The 22,144-nt window shown below is 38.2% G+C and overlaps 1 protein-coding gene across 4 annotated transcripts in view; it reads left to right on the plus strand.

The window, feature by feature from the left end:
- The first annotated feature begins 8,233 nt into the window (after nt 1–8,233).
- Nucleotides 8,234–22,144, plus strand: part of UBE2E3 (ubiquitin conjugating enzyme E2 E3) — a 92,060-nt gene continuing 78,149 nt past the window's right edge. The window contains exons 1-3 of one of the 4 annotated variants that reach the window (XM_030326314.1): nt 8,234–8,565; nt 9,609–9,827; nt 11,640–11,690. In XM_030326314.1, coding sequence (XP_030182174.1) covers nt 9,634–9,827; nt 11,640–11,690 — 245 coding nt within the window. In that variant the 5' untranslated portion in view covers nt 8,234–8,565; nt 9,609–9,633. Of the gene's footprint in view, nt 8,566–8,862; nt 8,978–9,047; nt 9,070–9,101; nt 9,167–9,608; nt 9,828–11,639; nt 11,691–22,144 lie in introns of those variants that run through there. The other 3 variants (XM_030326315.1, XM_030326317.1, XM_030326316.1) reach the window with 3 other exon arrangements.

A 22,144-nucleotide genomic window follows, 5' to 3' on the forward strand; every position in this document is an offset into this window, starting at 1 on the left:
CAAAATTTTAAACAACTAGAATTTCAGGTATATATTTTCCCAGTGAAATTAATAGTTGCTTTGGATGCATATATATATTCATATAGCCAAAGTAACTGGGGGATGTCCTGGGGTGGATGTGGAGTAGGGTGGCTGGTTACTGTAGCCTTTATTTAAGAAAGACGTTCAAATTTTTAAAAGCCAAATTGAATTTTAGCAGTTAATCAATTCGCGTGGATACATATGGCCTTAAATCACTGCTGGCACAAGTCTTGCCATTAAGCACTGTTAGTGTTTTAAAAAGCACTACCAGCTATGTTAGTTAATTTAGTTTGTTCAACAGGACTTATTTATACAATCGCGTAAATCATAAAGATTCCAGAATTGGAAAGAATCTCTGGACTCTTTCATTTTGCTGATGAGGAAACTGGCATCTAGAAGGCTGAAGCAATGTAATCAGAACTAAAACCCAAGATGCCAGGTTTCGGGGTCAATGACCACGATGTTCTGATTAAGAGCTAGAGAAAGTTGGACCAAATCTGTAACAGTTTTATTTTTCCATCAGTCCTTTTAAATATCTCTGCCAATGGGTCTGAGATTGAGGTTGATTGATTTTAATCTTTGTTGCTAAAATTTAGCTTTATAGAACATATGACTTGATCTCTTCTATGTAGACATTTCATAAACAGGAAGAAAAATTTTACTGCCCTACTGTATAAGCCAGTACTCCTTCTCTGACCATGGTTCTGTAAGAAGTTTGGTGAGAAAATGTGGTCATTTTTCTCCTGACATGTATTTCAGAGGTTAGGGTCACATGCCAAACACCCTTGATTTATTTGAATGTATGATCCTAGTGTCTTTTAATTTGTCTAAATACTTTTGCATTCCTGTGTGGTCGGCCTATACTACTTTTCCTAAAAATCAGATCCATAAATATATTAGACACTGTAAAAATTTCTGTTCCTCGTTGTTGTTGTTATTCTATCATATTCCCTTCCATTGATTTTGAGTGTGAAGATATGTTGCCCGTTCATCCATTCATTCAATTATTCATTCACTCAGGAATTATTTACTAAATATTGTATGCTAGGCACTGTATGGGACATAAAAACCAGATATGGTCCCTGCTCTCATTCAGGGAGAGAAACATATTAAAGAAACAATCACACAAATAAATATTTATTTATAAAATGTGATAAGTATTATAGAAAACATATAGGGTATTAGGAGTGATTATAATAGGATTACCAATATTATATCAATGTGTCAGAGAAGATCATTCTCACGCTTATGAACAAGAGAGAGAAAAGGCTGTTACACTTAAAAGAACTTTCTGATGACATCTTTTTGACATCTCTACAGGAGCTGGTGACTAGGGAAACTGGACTATATGTTCTGGTGGATATGACAGTGTAGTGGAATAGGGACAAAATTCCAAAGTTCTATCTCCAGTTCTGTCAAGAGCTACATTTAAGACTTTAGGGAAATCATATAGTATTTCTGAGTCCAAGTTGGTTATGCTTCTTACCTCCACCAAACACTGAGTATATATTCTTACTAAAAATTAACACTTTTTTTTAACCCACTCATATCATTCTGTGATGTTTATTTTATCCGAGTTATCTTGAGACATTATAATCCAGCGAAGTTAAAATATGCACTCTGACATTTTACTAGGTATACCTTTGAGATCGTCGATAAATGATGACAAACTTCTAGAATTTGGACCCAAAAAAAACAAGGAAAACTCACAACATATTTAGTTAATATCCCCATTTAAAATACATTGTTTTTCGGGGCACCTGGGTGGCTCAGTCAGTTAAGCATCCGACTTTGCTCAGGTCATAATCTCGCAGTTCATGAGTTTGAGCCCCACGTGGGGCTCTGTGCTGACAGCTCAGAGCCTGGAGGCTGCTTCAGATTCTGTCTCCCTCTCTCTGCTCCTCCCCTGCTCGTGCTGTCTCTCTGTCTCAAAAAATAAACATTAAAAAAAAAAGTTAACAAAAAATAAAATACATTATTTTTCTTCTTTAGTTATAAAGGCATTCAACTAAAATGTAAACTTATTTATCATGTCAAATTAAACCATTTTTTTGCAGCCCCACATTAAAGCATATCATTTCTTACTGAATCTCTTCCAAATGGATAACCACTTGTATAATATAAAAAAAAGTAGCCAGAATCACAAGTAAACAGGCCCTTAAACCCAAAATGACTGTTTGCATATTTCTTCCAAATCTCTTTTATACATTTTCCAGACAATCATATTGCACATTTTGTTTTCTGAAGCATAAAGCATACACTTAAATTGATTTTACACTTGAGATACTGTAAAGCATCTCAGAAAAATTTAAGTGACATAATGTTAAGTAAAAACATCAGTTAAAAAGTTGATGCACAACATCTTTTGTTAGTCTTATTAACTAACCAGGACATGAGCTGATCTCATAGAAAAGGATTAGCACGAAAAGGATATGACGGTAAAAATGATACAGTGCTCACTATTTTATATTCATGTATATTCCATTGAGTGAATGGACCATAATTTACTAAAGCATAGCCTTACGTTGGACAGTTTGAGTGGTTTCCATTTTTATATAGTATAAATTACACTGGGATAAACATTGTCAGGCATATGGCATTTTTTAATATTTTGGATTATTTCCTTAGGATAGATTCCCAGAAGTAGAATTACTAGGTTAAAGGGTATGAACATTTTTATGACTCTTGAAATACATTGCCAAATTGCTTTCCAAAAAAAGGTTGTATCAATTTACAATGCCACCAGCAATATAGGAAAGTGCTCTTCTCATAATATTCTCACAGGTATTTGACATCATAGAATTTCTAGATTTGCAAATTTTGTGGACAAGAATGTAGTGCCTCACTTTAATAGACATTTCTTAGTGGCTTTTTTGGTGTGTTTTTAAGGCAACGTATTGTTATGAATAACTTCGAATTTCTAACATGTTCTTTAACTGTCTATACTTAGTTAATAATTTTATAAGCCTATACAGAATTATATGTGATTATATTAAACCTTATAGTGCAAACTATTGTGTCTATTTCGTTGTTTCAACTTGGTGCATGTATGAAAATTTTGACAAATTGTAAAACAGTCTGCTTGAATTTTCATTTCTTTTTGCTTATAAATAACAATTTAAAAAACTGTTCATAAAAATATTAAAAAAACTGTTCAAACAGGATTTTCACCAAATATATGCATCCACAATTATTCATATCTTTTTTTTATTATAAAAGTAGTACCTGCTTATTTAAAAATAATTAGAAAAATAATATAGAATGAAAAAAGTTATTCATAGTTACTCTAAAATATAATCACAGTTAACCTTTTGGAGAGTATTTCTTTCAGATAGTTTTGCCTTGCTAGTTGTAAAGATGTGGTACAAATGTATTTGATAGATATTTATTATGCACTTACTTTGTCCCAGATACCTTAATAGGCATCGAGTCAGGCTCTGGCCTCACAAAATAGACAACTCCTGCCCTCATTAACATTTTATCATAATTTATTTTTGTATTTTGCATACTCTTCATATATCTTATTTTAATAACTGCAGATTTCATTATGTCATGCGAATCAGTTTAAGTAATCATTTTCCTAGAATTGGACTTTTCCAATTTTTTAATGTTATTTTTTCCACATTTACAATGTTTCCTTAAGATACATGTCTTCAAATGGAGCAAGTTGGTTAAAGGATATGAACACATATAAGGTTCTTGACACAAACTTCCAGATTGCTTTTCAAAAGGTTAGTACTAACTTTCATTACCGCTGGAAATGGACAAAGAGAACTTTTTTTAATTTTTATTTTTTTACCAATTTGCAATGATTATATCACTAAAATTGTTTTTGTTGATTATTTTTTATTTTCCCTTTTTGATAACTAGAAAGATTTGAGTCTGTTTGTTTGTTTGTTTGTTTTTTAATAAGGTTAAATAAATGTAGTTCTTTGAAAATTTTTTGGATCATGCTTTGGTTCTATTTAACATGCTTATATTTTATTTTCATGTGTATGAGCTCTTTAGGGAATAAAGACATGAGCCTTTTTGGCATTTACCCTCCATCAGAGTTCTCTCAAAGGAGAAAAGCAGGAAATGATCACTGAGTTTTTGGGCCCTGAAGTCCTTGGAGTCCAAGGAAGGTGTAACCTTTTCCATTTCCAGGGCCTAACCTCGGGTCTAGCACACCGCAGGCTTTCCATCCATGATGCAATGGACAGAGCGCACAGATGTCAAGCAGAGTATTGGATCCTGGAGGGCCAGAGCCACTGAGACTCACAATGGCAAACAAACATGGCTTCTGAAACTAAGTCTGGGCCAAGAAATGACTTCCCTGTAAACCAATCCATTTGTATGGATAGAAAGAAAAAAAAAATTATAGTCAGAGGACAAAAGGATACAAGTACCTGGGTAGGCTCTGAAACAGCCTGAGAAAAAGAAAGGGGTAAAATGAAGGGATATGGAGTGGAAAGAAATGAACAAAAGCATTCTGAACACAACAAAACGAATTTAGTTTTATCCTATCTCCATTATGTTGTGAGGTACACTGCTGGCCATGGTGTGTGATTGAAAAAGATCAGTTAGCCTCACCAAAGCTTATACAAGTCATCAATTCAGAAACTGCTTAGGTGATGCAAATGATATATTCCTATAAAATTCTTAGTTACACACACATATACTTATGTACACATGTAACACTGAGGCTCACGGAAAGGTTCAAGAGAAAGCATCTCCTAAACTAAAGGATTCTGGGGCCTGCCTTTTCTGTCCCTATAATGCCAGGTCCCTTTTGGTCACAAAAAGAGAAGGTTATTATGGCAATATCTGTTGCCATTGGATTTGGTATCTTTCTTCTTACCTCTACCTCTCTCAGGGTTGTAAGAAGTTGGCAGGACCCCATACCAACAAGAGAAAAACAGCAGACTGAGAGGAAACAATCCTCTTGTAGTAGCTGGTGTCTGCTTCGTGGTACTGTTTTGAGGGGTCATATGGGAAAATTTTTATTACATACTTTATGGAATAATTTGCATTAGGTCAAATTTATATGCCCTCAGGAGTGCCTATAAAACATGATCCCTAATTTCAAGGGTAGACATGGCAAATACAAGAAGCAGATAAAATAATTACAAACAAAGGTGTCTTGTGAGGAAGAACTGCATGTTAGAAACAATTCATAATTTACAAGTTGCTATCTTACCTTGCAGAACTGTGAGCTGGAAAGAATCACTTGAATGACATGTTTAGTCATTTAGTCGGGTGAATAAAGGCAACTGGGTACCTAATATTTTGGGGGCAGACCACTACTCTCCCTAACGTTAAGGAGCCATTCATTCTCTTTATGGTGACTTTAACAATATGGTAAGTAATACTTATTGAACATCTATTACGTCCCAGTTACTCTGCCCAGAGCATTATCTGTATTATCATCCATTCATTCCTTCAGGCCCAGTTCACTGTTACCTCTTTTGACCCACCAAAGACTTATAACCCCAGGCTGAATTAATAATTCCATTACCCATTAATTGATAGTAACACTCTACTAATTCTGTTAACCCCTTTAATGGGCTCTATAGCCTACATTTCCAACTCTCCCACTATGTACTGGGCTCCATAAGAGCAGTGCCCATGTTTCATTCCAATTTCCTAGTATCTGGTAGTTCCTAAGTACCATATTCTGTTGAGTGAAAGTGGAGTGGAACTTGATGACTTCAAACACATTGAGGAATCATGGAATTCAAAACAAAATTTTTTTTAAAGTTTATTTATTTTTTGAGAGAGAGAGAGAGAATCCCAAGAATGCTCTGCATGGTCAGCGCAGAGCCCCCTGCAGGGCTCAAACCCACCAACTCTGAGGCCATGGCCTAAGCAGAAATCAAGAGTCAGACACTTAACGGCCTGAGCCACCCAGGTGCCCCAGAACCATGGAGTTGTTAAGCAAGAGAGTACTTAGAAACTTTGCAAACTACAAGCTTCTTTTCCATGAGAAAAATTAAGTTAGAACAGGTAACTTACCAGAGGTCACATAAACCTGGTAGAATGAGATTAGAATCCAGTTCTCTAGCTTTTTAGCCCCAAATAGATGCCACCAAAACACAACTAAATATCTTTATCTCCTAATCTCTTAGCTCCACCCAAATCCTATCAGCAATGGGCCTTTGGACCTTCAGGCTATTTCTGTGATACATATTTTCTAAAAGAATCCACTTTTACAAACAGTTTTTCTTTCTTTAAAAAAATTTTTTTAAACGTTTATTTTTGAGAGAGAGAGAGAGAGAGAGAGAGAGAATGGAGGAGGGGCAGAGAGAGAGAGAGAGGGAGACACAGGACCCAAAGCAGGCTCCAGGCTCTGAGCTGTTAGCACAGAGCCCAACATGGGGCTGGGGACTCACAAACCAGGAGATCGTGACCTGAGATCTGAGCCAAAGTCGGACGCTTAACGACTGGGCCACCCAGGCGTCCCCAAATATCTTTTCTTTCATGGCTCCCCATTCCAAACAAAGCCCAAACTCCAAATTGGCTGGCTTGTCCTGTAGCATCAGTATAAAAGTTGGGGGGTACCTTCTGTCTATATTTACACTAACAAGCTCTTTCCACAAGCACCCTTTGATCCACTCAAATCAAAATGCTTGTCAACACACACACCATACTTTTTATCATTTCTTGAGACATGCTGTTCATTCTGACTAGAGTGTCCTTCTTCCTTATCAACCTGGGAACTTTAATGATCTGTTCCCTTTCTGGACTGGGAGCTTCTGGCACAGAACAGAGAGAACTGGCTTTAGTCTCACACAGCATTTGAATGAGTGGATTTTGTGTCCAGCACCTAGCGGCACAGCTCTCCATAAAGCTCACTGAATGGCTCTGTGTTTGGAAAATTACAGAAATGTAACTTACTCTTCAGAGTTGTAAGCAACCCTTTACCAAAACTTTTCTGTTTGGAGGAAAAATAAGTAAATATGTTGGCTCATTTAGTCTTTTTTTATTTCCTCCTTTTTTTTCTTTTTAGTCTGGTTCATCTGTTATGACTGCCATTCTCACCCCCTCTGTGAACTCCACATTCTCTCAGCACCCCTGCCCCTGGACACTTGTGGGAGAGAAATCCACAAATTCCTCTGGGGCTCCATCACTGGAGCAACTTCTCAGTAGCTGGAGGAGATCTGGGCTGCAAACAGGAAGTTTTTGTACTTCTGGCTACTTTATGCCTGGGGCAAAAACTGCAGCGTCCACCTGGACACTGTAAAAGAGAATGGTAGAACAAAACTAACCTTCATTATCCCCATCTGAAGTTTTTTTGTGTGGATGTTCTGACCCAGTATCATCCAGGGATTCTTTTTTCAGAACTGTTGTCTAGCATGCACATCAGAATAGCCCCGCAGGAAAGTCAGGTTTGAGCCCCCCCAACTCCCTTTCTTCACTTTAAAAAATCTGGAGCAGGACATTTAAAATAATGGATTTTGGATTTAAAAATTTTTAAAGCAATCCGAAGGATTGTTGCCTTTGGTAGGCTGAGGGCCAAAGAGAAGCAGAGATTGGTCCCCTAATCTCTAAATCCTTTTTTCCTCCTTCAATGCCCTAGATCTCATCTTGCCCCTTTGGCTCCCAGGGGGCAAGAGGCAGTTTTCCTCCGCGGGCGTGCCTGGCCTCGTCAACGACACCCATTAGTTTCCAGGCTTCCAGGGTAGAGGGGGACTCCCGACCACGCGTCCAGGGCCCTTCTCCAAGCGTAGGGGCCTCGAGGTCCACGCCGGTCCCAGCGCAGGCAGAGGGGATGTGGCCAGTCCTGAGGATGACCTCAGCCTGCCTGCCCCTAAGGCACCCTGGCCCCAGCCTGCGGGGCGGGTAGCCCAATGGGCAGCCTCGCTCCGGAGGCGGGCTCAGGCCGGAAGCCACCCCGCGGCACAGCGGCCCCGCGAGACGGCGCCCGCGCCCCCGCCCTCTCCGGCACGGGCTCCACGGCCAAGGGCGGCAGGGGCCAGCCCGCTGGGTCCCCGCCGCGCTCTTTGTCCTGGCCGCGCGCGGGCGGACGCGTGCGCCCCCCGGGTGAAGGGAGGCGCGGAGAGAGCGCGCGGGAGCGCGCAGGAAGAGCTCGCGCCCGCCGGGCGTCGGGGGCGCGCGTCCCTCCGCCAGGCAAGCAGCGAGCACGCGCGCCGCCGCCGCGCCCGCCCCTCCCCCCCCCCCCCCCGCGCTCGCCTCGGAACTTGCTGACTGCGCGGCCGGGAGGAGCCGAGCCGGGCGGCGGCGGCGCGAGGCCACAGCGCGCGGGGGTCTCCCGCGTCCCCTCCGCCTCGCCGGGAGCTCGCGCCCTCGCCCAGCCGAGCTCCTACCCCCCCCTTTTTTCCGAAGGCGCTGGGCGGCGCCACCCTCCGGCCGGAGCCCGGCACTGCACAACCCCCTCCGACTTTCAATGTTCCACACTCCCCGGCCAGAGCCTCCTCGGCTTCTTTTTTTCCCTCCCCCCCCTTTCCCCCCCCCAGCTGCCTCCATTTCCTTAAGGAAGGGTTTTTTTCTCTCTCCCTCCCCCACACCGTAGCGGCGTGCGAGCGGGCCGGGCGGGCGGCCGAGGTAAGGCGGCGGGGCCGGGGGGCCGCGTGGGGGGCGGCCGGGGCGGCGGCGGCGGCGGCGGCGGTGGGGGAGGGGGCGGGGGCGGGCAGCTTTGTTCGCGCCGGGCGCCCGCGCCGCCGGTGTCCGCGAGCCGCGGCGGGGCCGGCCGGGCTGCTCGCATCACTTGGCGCCCGGCGCGGCGAGCGCTGCCCGCGGCCCCCGCGCGGCCCTCCCCACAAAGGGCCGCGGAGCTGCGTGGCCGCCGCCGCCGGCCGCGGCTCGCCTCCGCGGGCGCGGAAATTTGTTGCACTTCTTGGGGCTTTGTTTGTTTGTTTTGCCTCTGATTTTTTTTTTCGTTATTTTGGACAAAATGTCGGTGCGTGATGTAAAAATTGAGCGAGGAACCTTGATGGCATTGGGAGCTTTGCAGAAGGTGCAGTTTGGATTCTGCTTTTCCCAGGGTGGCAGCTCGGTCTTGGCCGGATGAATCTTCGCTGCTGGCCGTGGAAACGGCTAGAGCAGCTTGTTAGTTGATTTTTAAATTCCTAAGTGTTGTATTTAAAGGCTTACGTGCACAGAGAAGGAATCGCCACCTTAAATAAGCATATGGGCGATTAACAGGGTATGTTTTCCTCTCGGAAAGGGAATTTGGTAGCTTTGACCAATGTCAGTGTGTAAATATTTAGACGTTATTAGTGACTTTTTAACATTTTTCAGCGAGATCTGTTATTTACAGTGTGTCATATGTTATTAATGCTCGTTGCCTAAGTTCCCTGGCAAATCTGCTTCATGCCTTCTGAGAAAGTAGACAATTGATAGATTGTCCAAGGGATGGAAAAAAATGTGAGTGGGTTTTCTAACTTGAGTTCGGTAAATCCTTGAACGCTGGCGTTGTAAGACACATCACCTCCCCTGTAACCTTGCTGTGTGATGAGATAAGTGTGAGCACTTTGAAGTGTTTTCATTAAAATGACAATTTTAGGTGAATATTGAGGGAAGAAAATGCTCCTGGTCTATTTCTTGGACTTAACATTTCCCTTCTCTCCTCCTTTTCTCTTTAAAAGTTTTCCAAGAAATAACTTCACCAAGATGTCCAGTGATAGGCAAAGGTCCGATGATGAGAGCCCCAGCACCAGTAGTGGTAGTTCAGATGCGGACCAGCGAGACCCAGCCGCTCCAGAGCCTGAAGAACAAGAAGAAAGAAAACCTTCTGCCACCCAGCAGAAGAAAAACACCAAACTCTCTAGCAAAACCACTGCTAAGTTATCCACTAGTGCTAAAAGGTAATGTGTAAAAGGATTAAGCACATTATCAGGTTGTCTTCCAAATGGTTGGACGCTTTTGTTGGTTTTACATCTGTAGCAGCAGTTCAAAAATATTTACTTCGTGATCACTTTTATTTGCACTCAAATGAGTTGTCATTCTTTAGGTGGCATATAAGCCACCTCCCTAGAATTGTAATTGTACTTTTCAGCAAACTTACTCTCTACTTTGGTAACTTCAGTAAAGAAGTGTCCTTGAGTAGAGATTGGACCAACGTTTTGACAGATTGTTTTAGGAGTTGGCAAGGAAAATTTGGTGAGCCCAAATTAGCTGGTACATTGAGGATGTTCCTTTTTATGAGTCATACTCTTCTTCATTGAAATTGACACTTCTAGAGATCAGCAGCGCCACTCTTCATGAAACTTAATGATTAGAAATAATTATGGTTGCTAGAAAATTTGTAAATTCAAGGCCTTAACAACATTTGAGAGCAGATTTAAGATTGTGCTCCCAATTTGCTTTCAGTTTTACAAATGTGACTAAGTCATTGCATCCCAGGTTATTACTTTTTGTAGTTAACTTATGGTTATGCCTCTATATTATTGTGAGTGTAAATAAAACTGAAACATAGCCATTTACAATTTTGGGTGGCAGTTGGCTATTGAAAACTTTCATTGTGCTGGTGACTCTTCACTCTAAAACTTGTGGATATGTTTGACATGTTATTACTCAACAGCAGAAGAAACATTTTGTTGGGTATATTTGAAAGGTCATTTGTTTCCTGTTGGTTTATATTATCTTTGATGGCAAAAAAAAGATTATGTCAATGGGACTCCATTGGTAGCAATAGGGAGGGGAATATCCATGCATTCTATTAGTTATACGTCATAAATGTTTGTAGTATTAGCCAGTATTGACGTTTTGTTGATTTTTATTGATCACAACGAAAGGAAAAAGAAGTATAAAACCTGTTCAAATATTGAGTTCTCTAAGTGATTTAGAAGAACTCTTATTTTTCTGTGGGTTTTCACCTCTACTATATCAATAATTAAGTATTAATAACTTGAGAATATTTTATTAAATAATAGCAGTCTTTTAAATAATTTAGAATCCTCAATTTGCTGTAATCCTGTTGAGGGACATATAGTACACATCTTAAGTTTTGAAAGCATTTTACATTTGAATAAAATCAGAGAACTGTTTTCCCCCTCCTCTTAACTCAAGGCTATATATCTTATTATTTCTTTTCCCCCAAATGTATTCAATTTTAGTGCTGTACTTAAGATTAGGGAAAACAGAATTGGTTAAGTAAGGTCAGAGTCCTTTAGAAGTTTTTCACTGGTCAAGATGTTTGTAAATTTTAAACTTTTTTTTGACACAAAATATTGTCAAAACTGTTACTGTGCTCATGTAATAGCTTGCTAATTCTTACCTCTGTAAAAGTGACTTAAAGTCATTGTCAAAAATTCTAGTGCTTTCCCTCCTCCCTTCTTGTCTCATTTGCATATAAGCTTGAAAAGAGAATTTCTTTGGTAAAAAGTGTTTTAAAATAGATTTTATAGCCTTTATTGAGTACTAGTAGAGGACTATTTCTAAGATCTGGTGTGAATGTCATACTTATTTACAGTAGCAAGTGAGAAAAAAAGCTGCAAAGTTTCTGTTAAGGGATTTGGGTTATGCCTCTGAGAACAAAGAGGAAGCAGCCATGTTAGCATTACTGAAGGCAAAGCGAGCCTTGCATTTAACTGCATGGTGGTAGAGGGCAGTGTAATTCCCCGGTTATTCTGTAGACTATCTCAAATCCTTTTTGTCTGTTCTCATTTCACTAACAGAATTCAGAAGGAGCTAGCTGAAATAACTCTCGATCCTCCTCCTAACTGCAGGTAAGAAACAAATTTTGTTTTGATTTCAAAATGTGCAAAAATAACAAGAGATTAATGTATCGGCTTGGGATATGTGTGCTGCAGAAGAAGCTACGTTTGCTTCTTCTCAGCTTTGCAAGTGCATGAAACAAAAATTGTCTAAGGTGAATTAAACAAGTTTGGGGGAAAATACTCTTTAGCATGTATCATACATTTGGAATTTATGAATATACTGATTTTGTGCTTCTTACTGAGATTAGTGTGAATGGTGCTGATTTTGTTCTGTTGTAACATTGCTGTACAGTGTTTATTCAGAACTATATTGCAGAAACTTCGAAAATTTTGCTAAGCTTTAAAGTTACTGCTTGTGTGCAATCTGAACTGACCTTCCAAATTTAGAAATTGCTGAATGTGGTGTTACAAAATGTAAATGCAGTAAACAAGGGTATAGTTTCTGTTTGATTTATTCAGTAATGTGCCTTAAGGACAAATTTTATGTGCTAAGCTAATGCTTCTAGTTATTTTCTGGAGAATGCATTGTTGGAATTATTTACATTTTAACCGAATGTCTTAATTACTTGGGAAAATTCTTGGTAATTTTGGTCCTTGAAATACATGTGTGAAAAGCAGTATATGAATTGGAATTTGTAGGAAGAACTCATTTCAGTGAAACTCCTGTAGGATAATTTAAGATTGTCAGTTGGCATATGGTGCATTAAAAGTGACTGGTTGATAATTTTTTTCGTTAAACGTTTTTTCAGTTTGTCTTACCTAGTGCTTTGTTTTTCACCAGTAACTATATGGCTTCCAAAATATATCCGAGTTAGAAAGGACAGTTGTGTAGATAATTTGCATAGAGATATGTGCTCCAGGGTGAGAGTGGCAGCTAGAAATCAGGCAGTGTTATGGTCTGATACGAAAATGTTTTCTTGTCTTACCTATATTTTTGTTACAAGTTGTGTTCACTTGTGATGATCTGACCTATCTCCGAAGTCTACTTGAGATATAATTGGGTATAATTCAATTGCCTCTTGTGTGTATTAAACAGATCCTTAGATAAGGTGATCTTCTGATTTATTCAGTGAATTAACAGTTTTGCTCATATTTGTAATTAGCTATGTCAGCTCAAAAGGTAAACATGAATGTAAACTAATTCTAACCAGGTAGTGGTACGTCAGATCTCAAAGTATTAAGAGCTGTGCTGTCCAGTAATGCAGCCACTAGCCACTTGTGAGATGTGCTGTAAGTGTAAAACACACATCGAATTTTGGAAAACTTTGTATGAAGCAGAGAATGTAAAATACCTTACTGGGTTTTAGAAGTATCTGTTACGTGTTTAAATGATAATATGTTGGATATGATAAGTTTTATGGAATGTTTTAAAATTTTACTTTTTTACCATTTTAATGTGGTTAGAAAATTTAAAATTATGTATGTGGCATGCATTATATTTCTATGGAACAGTGCTGCTTTAGAGAATAAATAAATCCTTCCACCTTTCTCAATGGTTTGTCAAATCTGTAGCGATTTAGCGAGGTCAGGTTAAATTTGCTCTCTGAAGAATTACTTAACTTGCAGAGGGTTTTCTAATATTTCTCAGTATAAAAGATACAAAGATCTATCAATTCAGAACTCTTAAATGTTTTAAAATTGCATGTAATGTCAAACATTTTTAAAGGGTTCACAAACTAGCATACGTGCCTAAGTCTGGAGAACCCAGTAGAGAATGTGTTGAATGCCCTTGGAGCAGTAGTGTAATGTTGCAGTTGCTGAAGAAGTATGCTTTACATGTTTAACCCGGGAATGGTTCCACAAGGTCACTGAGGATTATTTTAGAGGAAGTAGAATGTTTCTGGAGGCAGAAAGTTTAACTTGTTTATTTTTCTCTTTACATACCATATGTTGTTTCAGTCCATGAAATGCTTCACCTTTAGTGATCAGTGAAATAGCGAACAAACGTGTGGGCTTGCAAACAATAACCTGGAATACATCATCTACACTTTCCCTTGTCACAACTTGGGATGGTTGTAAAGTATGCAAATTATATATTTCAGTTCTCTAGTTCTTTAATATATGAGTTTATTTGTGGCTGTGTGACTAAAGAGAAAGCAAACAGAAAATGATGAGTCGTAACTGGGAACTGGCAGAAGTTGTGTCTTACTAGTTTGGGGACATTCTTATTCAGGCGTCCGATGTGCAAAATAGATCCTTTTGTGTCTTTTATTTTAAGTGTCTTCAGCTTTTTGGGGGGTGGAATATGATCTAGTCCTGTCCTTGAGCAGGAATTTGGAATATTGAGTGTTTAGTGGAGGCATTTCAGGATTTTGACAGCTAAGTCTGAATTTGTATTGTGTTTGTATCTTCACGTCTGATATGTGACAGATTGTGGTGTTCTTGTACTTCACAGGTGCATGGGTGAGAATTTTAGCTTTATAGTGATTGTACAGGTTAAATTTATTAATTTCTGTTATAGTTAAAAATGGGATTCTATATTAAATTCTAAAATGTGTGAATTCATATTGCCTGAAATCTATGAAACCTAATACTTTTCTGACTTTGATGTTGGACTTTCATGTGTAGTTAATTAATCAGAATTCCATTATGGTTTCGAAAATAATTTTTACAAGCTTGTCAGTATTTGACGGATTTAATTTTTCCTCAGGGAAGAAATGTAAAGTATATTTGTGTACATTCGGGAAAAAGTTGATTGAAATACAAGAAAACTCAGCAAAACCAAAATTACTCCAATGAGACTAAGATTTCTCTTAGATCCCTTCCTCCCTTCCTGTGTTTTATTTATAAAATATTTTTTTTGTTATGTTATATATTCCCTTAGTACATAGCTGTGTCTAACATGTGTACACCATAGGTGATCTTAGGATAGACTTAACTGTTGAATTAAGTGTGTGGCTTTAAACATATTTGAATATATTTCGATAGTAACGATATTTCTTTTCCTAATGGTATAAAAGTTTGATAAAATGTTATTTCCAATGATTTGATGGCATTTCAGTTTTTAGGTGTTGGAGTGCCTTAGGCCAGAGCATTCAAAACATAGGGATATAATATTTATATAGTGGCTTTAGTTTATATTGTTTGCATACTATATTCTAGATTATGGTATACATAGTTGATACGTCAGTGAGAACGGAGGGAGGTTGTGTTTGGGCATTTTCCTGTTTTTGGAGAAAGTGATTGACTAGAATTGTTGAGTAGTGTGCTCTTAAGACGTTTATGTTCCTTCCATCTGTTTCCCAGGGAGTGCCCTTGTCTGATCACAGTAACCCCTTTTACAAGTGGCAGAAGTTTAGGAAGTTGCTGGATTTTTAACTCCACCTCTAATTCTTTCCATTTATGAGAAAGCACAAATGTACGCTCTTAAAATATTCTTTAATATGTTCAGATTGAATCTGTGTTAAAGGTAGATATTCAGGGGCATTTGTAATAGTTTTTAGATGTGGGAAAAGCCTTATTTGGAGGGAGGTGTAATAGTAGCAAGTATTTATTATAATGTGTTCACTTGCAAAACCTGAAAAGTACTATAGTACTTGTAATTTTGCTAACATCCTTCTTTTAAAAACAAAATTAATAAAAGAAGCAGTTAAGTTCTAAACCAGAAGTTGGCAACCCCTGATTTACTCCTATGCCTCGCATTGTCTAACGGTGGGTGAACTCTACCTCCTTTTGAGGGTTACCACCACTTGCCACCATTTTCTAGGGTAGCTTAGAACTTTGCCACCCATAGGGTGAATCTTCTGATCAGCAGTGTCTGCATCACACGTAAGATTGTGAGAAATGCAGAATCTTGCCTCCCTCACTGCAGAAGTACTGAGTCAAAAACTGAATTTCAGGAGGATTCCCAGGGGAATTGTTTGTATATTAAGGTTTCTAAAGCATTGGTTTGGGTCCGGTCCCTGCTCTGCCTCTTATTAGCTGTGTTATCTTAGATCAGTTAGGATGTATTTCTGTCTTTCAGTTTTCTTTTTTTCTTTAAAAATTTTTTTTTAACATTTATTCATTTATGAGAGACAGCACAAGCAGGGTAGGGGCAGAGAGAGAGGAAGACACAGAATTGAAGCAGGCTCCAGGCTCTGAGCCGTCAGCACAGAGCCCAATGCGGGACTCGAACTCAAAAGCTGTGAGATCATGACCTGAGCCGAAGTCGGACGCTTAACCGACTGTGAGCTGCGCAGGCGCCCCTCTCTTTCAGTTTTCTTAAATGTAAAATGGAGATTAAAATAATCCCCCCTCCCATAGGTTTATTGTGAGGATTAAATGTTAATATGTTTTAAAGTTTGGTAATGGTGTAAATTGGGTCAGTAAAGTGGCCACAGAATGATTAAAGGGAAAGAGGCAGTTTAGCCACATGCCCTCATTCTTGCTAGCATTCTCTCCAGTACATCAACATCCTACTATAGGAGTAATTTTATTTTAATCAATTTAACAGCTATTTATTTGAGAACATATAAGCAAAAATTTATATAACTAAAAGGAGTTCCTTGGAACTTAAGTAAAAAAGAAAACCTAAGAATATTGGGCAAAGATGAGGAAATAGTGTATCCTATTTAAAGGAATATGCATAAAGTTAACGATAATTCATAGAGAATGCTCTGTCTCTGTAGTAAATTGTAATGAAAAATTTTAAAATAAGGATGTTATTTTTTCTCTTTTAAATATTGTTATTAAAATTTACAGTTGAAGTGAGAATGAAATTATATCAATATTTGGAAAATTAGATTCTGAATTGATGTAGTTTACCAGTTACCTAAACAGCAATTTTTTTTCCTTGTCTGTGACTTTGGAAGCTTTTTGTAATTGGTATATGAAGGCAGGTAATAATAAAAATAACAGGTGATATCTATAGCTTAGTTGGTTGCTTACACACCACTTGATTTTAAAGCCCCCACATATAGATAGCTTTTTTTTTTGTTTACCTATACATTTGGTTTTTGTTATTGTTGATTTTAGTGTGTGCTAGGTAAAGATTCCCTATTTTATAAAACAAAGTTGTATCCCATTTATCCAGTTAATTCCTTTTATTTTCAACTCTTCAAAAACAATCCTAGAACTCCCTTTTTTTTTTTTTTTTTTTTTTATAAAAGTTCAATCTTATTTGGAAGCTTGATTTCTAAAACAGATAAATACACAGCTACTCTGATTGAAGGTGTTTGTTTTCCTTACCACCCCACTGGGGTCATTATTATCCACCCCACTGTGGATATGATTTATTAAGTTTTGGCATCGGCACAGTCTCTCAAAAATCATGAGGATTTTTTGGAGACTTGGGCATTACTCATAATTTTAAGTGATGTTTTATGTTTCTTGAAGCTAATACTAACCAGCATAGCTGAAATACTATAGTATGTTAATGCTATATACTGTGATTATTTGCTTGTCTACCCTCTGTAAGAGTAAGTGTTCCTTTGAAAGGAGGATGGTCTTATACGTTTTTGTAACTCTTGCTTTACACAGTGTTTTGCATGTGAAGATTTGTTAAATTAATAGATAATCGAAATCTGTCAGACCAACAGGAATAGAACTTTCAGGCAAAATAGTGACTTTGGAGAAAATCAATTAAAAATCCCACATACTCTTTACTTTTTTTCATAGTTAGAATTTTTAATACTATTCAAAGGCATTTAGCTACTGCTTCTATTATAAAAGGAAATTGATAATCATAGTAAGCCTAATTTTTTTCTCTCTTATATGCCGGTGCAGCAGGAAGACCCGGTGCTGTTGTGACTAAAAACTTTTTCCAAAAGAATGATGTGATTGAAAACACTATTCTTCCCCCAAAAGGTCACATTTTTATTAGGGACATATAATGTTCAAAGCAGATAATATAGTTAGAAAGTAGGTGAAAACAGTGTGGACGTTTACTGCCAATTGTTGTCTCTTTCTATAGCTAACCAATTGGTATCTCATTCCCTCCTTGAAGGAGTTGCTGTAACAACAGATGGATATGTTTAGCTATGGGAAAATCAGCAACTCTTTCTTGTTTAGAGTACAGAGGCATTCAGATTGAGAATGGGGAGTTTGATCCTGCCATTCTCATCGTCCCTACAAAACTGAGATTAAAAACATACGATAAAACCACTTAACAGATCTAGAGAAATAGAATTTTTTTTTCTTCTTTTGACAGGGAAGTATATTTGGCATTTTATTAGAATCTGGAAGAAGAAACCTTTTTTAAGTTTTTTTTTTTATTATTTTTTATTCATTTTTAAGAGACGGAGAAAGACAGAGCGTGAGTGGGGGAAGGACAGAGAGAGAGGGAGACAGAATCTGAAGCAGGCTCCAGGCTCTGAGCTGTCAGCCCAGAGCCACACACGGGACTTGAACTTGTGAACCTTGAGATCATGACCTGAGCTGAAGTCGAATGCTTAACTGACTGAGCCACCCAGGCACCTCTAGAAGAAGAAACTCTTTAAACTTCAAATCTTTCTTCTGCTTCTGGATCCATGATTCTCAATTAGGGGTAAATTTTGCCTCCCTACTCCTTCCTGCCAGTCCTCTGCCCCCCTCCAAAAAAAAAGCCTAAAGAAGAGTTGGCAGTGCCTGGAGACTTTTGCTTTCACAACTGGGGGAAGAGGGAGTTGCTACTGATACTTCGTGAGTAGAGGTCACAGATGCTGCTAAATGTCCTACAGTGTGTAGAACAACCCCTCTACAGCAAAGAATCATCTGGACTAAAAGTCAGTAGTGCTCAGGTTGAGCAATCCTGCTGTAGACATTTATTCTGATACCTTGCCTCCTGAGTTGTTGCATAGTTTGCTTTTTACCATTTTCCTGTCTTATTATTAATAATGACTGCTTAGTACATTGTCCTGCACCTTCCTTAGAGCTGATGGCTCTACCTCTGCTCCTCCTGTACTGTGGTTTACATTCATTGTATATTTTTTGACATATGTGTGTGTTTTTTATGTGAAACCACAGGAATGGCTACCTTGAACACCTGCTAAATTATGGTCTGTTGAGGCCAGAAATGCTTTCGGCGGTATTTTTATTTCTTTTCTGTCTTCTACCAGTTAATTATACCCCTGCATGATCTAGCTTTAGGCTGTTGTATCTGTGTTCTACCAGAAATATTGAAGTACAATGCATCAAGGAGAAACACCTTTGGAAAATCATCAAAATTCAGTTTTACATTGAATTACAAACAGGTTAGAAAGCCATGCTCTTGATTTGGTTTTTATTTTCATCATTAAGACAGTACAGAGAATATTCACTTCTATTGTTGTTCTAAGTCCACATTCTTTTATTTCCAACCCTTGGGGCCAGATGTGTTTCAGAGAACAGAAAATTTTAGATTTTAGAAAGGGAATATTATGATGTGTCTGCTGTATCTTATGTAACATCCCCAGTGGGCTCTTCAAGCACATCATATTTCTACACCAAAAATGTATGAATATTTATACTAAATGGGATAAGTAGAAACTACAAATAGTTTCAGGTTAGTTCATGTTTGGTGTTGCTGCTAAATCATTTTTCTCCAAACTTATTTTGAAAGTCTGATTTTTAGGGCTTTGGGATTTCAGAATTGTGGGCAAGCTTGTGTGGTCCTATACTACCTCTATTACAATGACTATTGACTACAGCCAGTTACAGTGAAAAAGTGTTTTAAAGTTGGTCTGCTTTTCCTTACCTATTTCCTAATAGTTGTTTTTAGTTTTTCACTTTTTATTTTTGGATAATTGCTTTTTGTTGTTTATGTTGTATAACTTGTATGCTTAACTAGAAAAAAATTTAGACTCTTGATTTTTAGAATTCTTTCCCCTTAAGGTGAAACTATAAATATCAGTTTCTTTTTAAGTTGTTTGTGTATGTTGGATTCCTCTTCCAGTTTATTATTAAATATTATCTTTTAATCATTTCCTTTTTTCTAAATATACAAAATTATACTGAAAACAAGATGTCCTTTAATATTAAACAGAGAACTTGCCATTTTTATGTATGCATTTTGTCCTGCAGCATTTGAGTATAATTGGACTATAAGAGGATACATTAAATTTTGCTTTGTTCACAAACCTAGGCGGCTTATAACCGTAAACATATAAAGGTTTATTTCTCTTGCTCATATGAAGTCCACTGTAGGTTCAGGAGCTCTCCTGGGTAGCTCTTCCATGTGTGGACTCCTGATTTGTGCTGCTTGCATCTTGTGGCTCTGTCATTTGAAACATGTGTCCGGGCAAAGAGCTAGAGGGTCATGTGCCAGCTTTTAAGTGCTCTGGTCTGGAAGGAAGACATGAATTAATCACATGGCCTCAACTAACTGCAAGGGGGCTGGAAAATGTGGGGGGAGCATATGGATATTCAATGAGAAGTCAATTTTTCTGCCGCAAAGGATGTATACTTCCAAGAATAGATGGCTTTCATTCTCACTTCAAAAGGAGATAATTGGGCATCCAGCCTGACACTGTCCTGGATTCCATAGCATAGTGCCTACTAATACAGTAACTTGTTCAATTCCCAAAAGAAGCCTATAAAGAATCATTCTTGTTAAGATTTCAAAACTGAATCTTAGAATGGTTGAGAAAATTGCTACATGTCACATATGTAGTGCATATATATAATAGATGCAGGGCAAAAATCTGGGTTTACTTTTTGATATAAAAGTAAGCACTTTTGCTTTTGTACAGTGCTGCTTGAGAAATGTGGTAAAAACATTCGAGTTGATTGTGGGTCTGTAGGTGCATGCTTAGTTGAAGTGTGTCCCATTTATTCATAGTTTCTTGAAGGATCCAAGAATACACTTCATGTAGGGTTTAGAACCTGGCAAATAAGGTTCAGATGATGAGTTGGAGAAGAAAAGAATTTCCTTGGGGAGCCTGAGTGGCTCAGTTGGTTAAGCATCTGACTCTTGATTTCTGCTCAGGTCACGATCCCGTGGTTCATGATATTGAGCCTGGCATCGGGCTCTTCTCTGACAACATGGAGCCAGAACCTGGCTTGGGATTCTCTCTCCTCCCTTCCCTGCTTACATGTTCACTCTCTCTCAAAATAAACAAACATTAAAATAAAAAAAAAGAGTTTCCTTCTTTGGCTTTGGGGTACTAGACTCTTCTTACCCTTTTTTTTTTTTTTTTTTTTAATCATTTAAGCAGTTTCTTTTCAGGGAGCATTCCCCCAGTTGTCATCTCTCCTGCCCTATTCTCTTCCCCTGTAAGAAAGGTCAGGGACTGAGTATGATCATAACGGAAAATGCAAATCTTTGTTCTCTACCATGTAGTTCTTTGTGTATGGCTTTCCTGTGAGCAAAGGAATATCTTCAAATCTACCTCTCCTTTTTTCTCTAGGGTATTGTGAAGCAGTCCATGTTTATGAATTGCTTTGAAGTTGGAAAAATATCCCTCTGCAGATAAGAATTTCTGGCTTTATGGAGAAAAGTCTGAATCATATAGGATTTTAGGAGAATTCTAATACTGATTTCTCAGCAGCATGTGCACTTACTATTTTTTAATACTGGCACTAGATCTCACTTTTTAACAACTTTGGCTTCATATTAGATTCCTCTTAATTTTGTCTTTTTATAGTTCATTTAATCACTGTTTTCCCTAAATTTGTGAATTTATACAGAAATTTTTCCCAGATAGTATGGGGATTTGCTTTTCCCTTATGAGTCTTTTTAGAAAAGGAGCCGGTCCAATTAGTAAAATAAAATAGACCTGATGTTCTCAGGGTGACCTGCTAGGTTTATATAGTTCATTTTAGATTAATGAAACTAATGAGTTTCATGTATCATTCTGTGTCTTGCATTTTGTCTAAAGGCAGTATTAAAGTTAAATTCTGAAGTTTTGACATATTTTCTCTGTTGACACTTCATTGGTTTTATATATATGGATAAACACCATAACCTTATTTATAACACCTGTTTTGGATGTGGTGGTCATAGGATATGATTAACCTAAAAAATAACAGCAGTAAGGCAAAATTTCTAGGATCATTACATTTAAAAAAATTTCAGTCCCCTCTTGATCCTCAGTGTATATAGTAATTATTTTAATTTAATGGTTATTTGCAACAAACAATACTGAAGGGAATTGCAATATTTCCATGTTCATTGTCTGTGGTTTAGCCTGCCTGCTTTGGAGGCATTTGGACCAGTTATAGCATTCCAAAGTTTCTTTGCTGCTTCACTGTCCCAGAGCAAATACACTTTGTCATTCTGTTTAACTTCTAGCTTGTCTGGGGAAAAATAAAGACATCTCTTGTCTGAAATTGCTTTTGGGAGTATAGCTCCACATGTTTTGGTCTGAATGAAAGGCCTAGGGAAACATGAATTTTGTTACCTTTTTATTTTATTTTCCTTTACTTATAAATCATCACGATGATCCTCCCTTTACATCCATGCCTCTCACTTTTTATAAACAACATACATTCCCTTTCTGAGAATGGTTATTTGTAGTTCGTTTTGCCATTTACAATCTTATAGGTCCTTTACAAATGGATCATTTTTTCACATTAAATTTTAGTAG

Source organism: Lynx canadensis, chromosome C1 (assembly GCF_007474595.2).
Source record: "Lynx canadensis isolate LIC74 chromosome C1, mLynCan4.pri.v2, whole genome shotgun sequence".
Lineage (NCBI taxonomy): Eukaryota > Metazoa > Chordata > Mammalia > Carnivora > Felidae > Lynx > Lynx canadensis.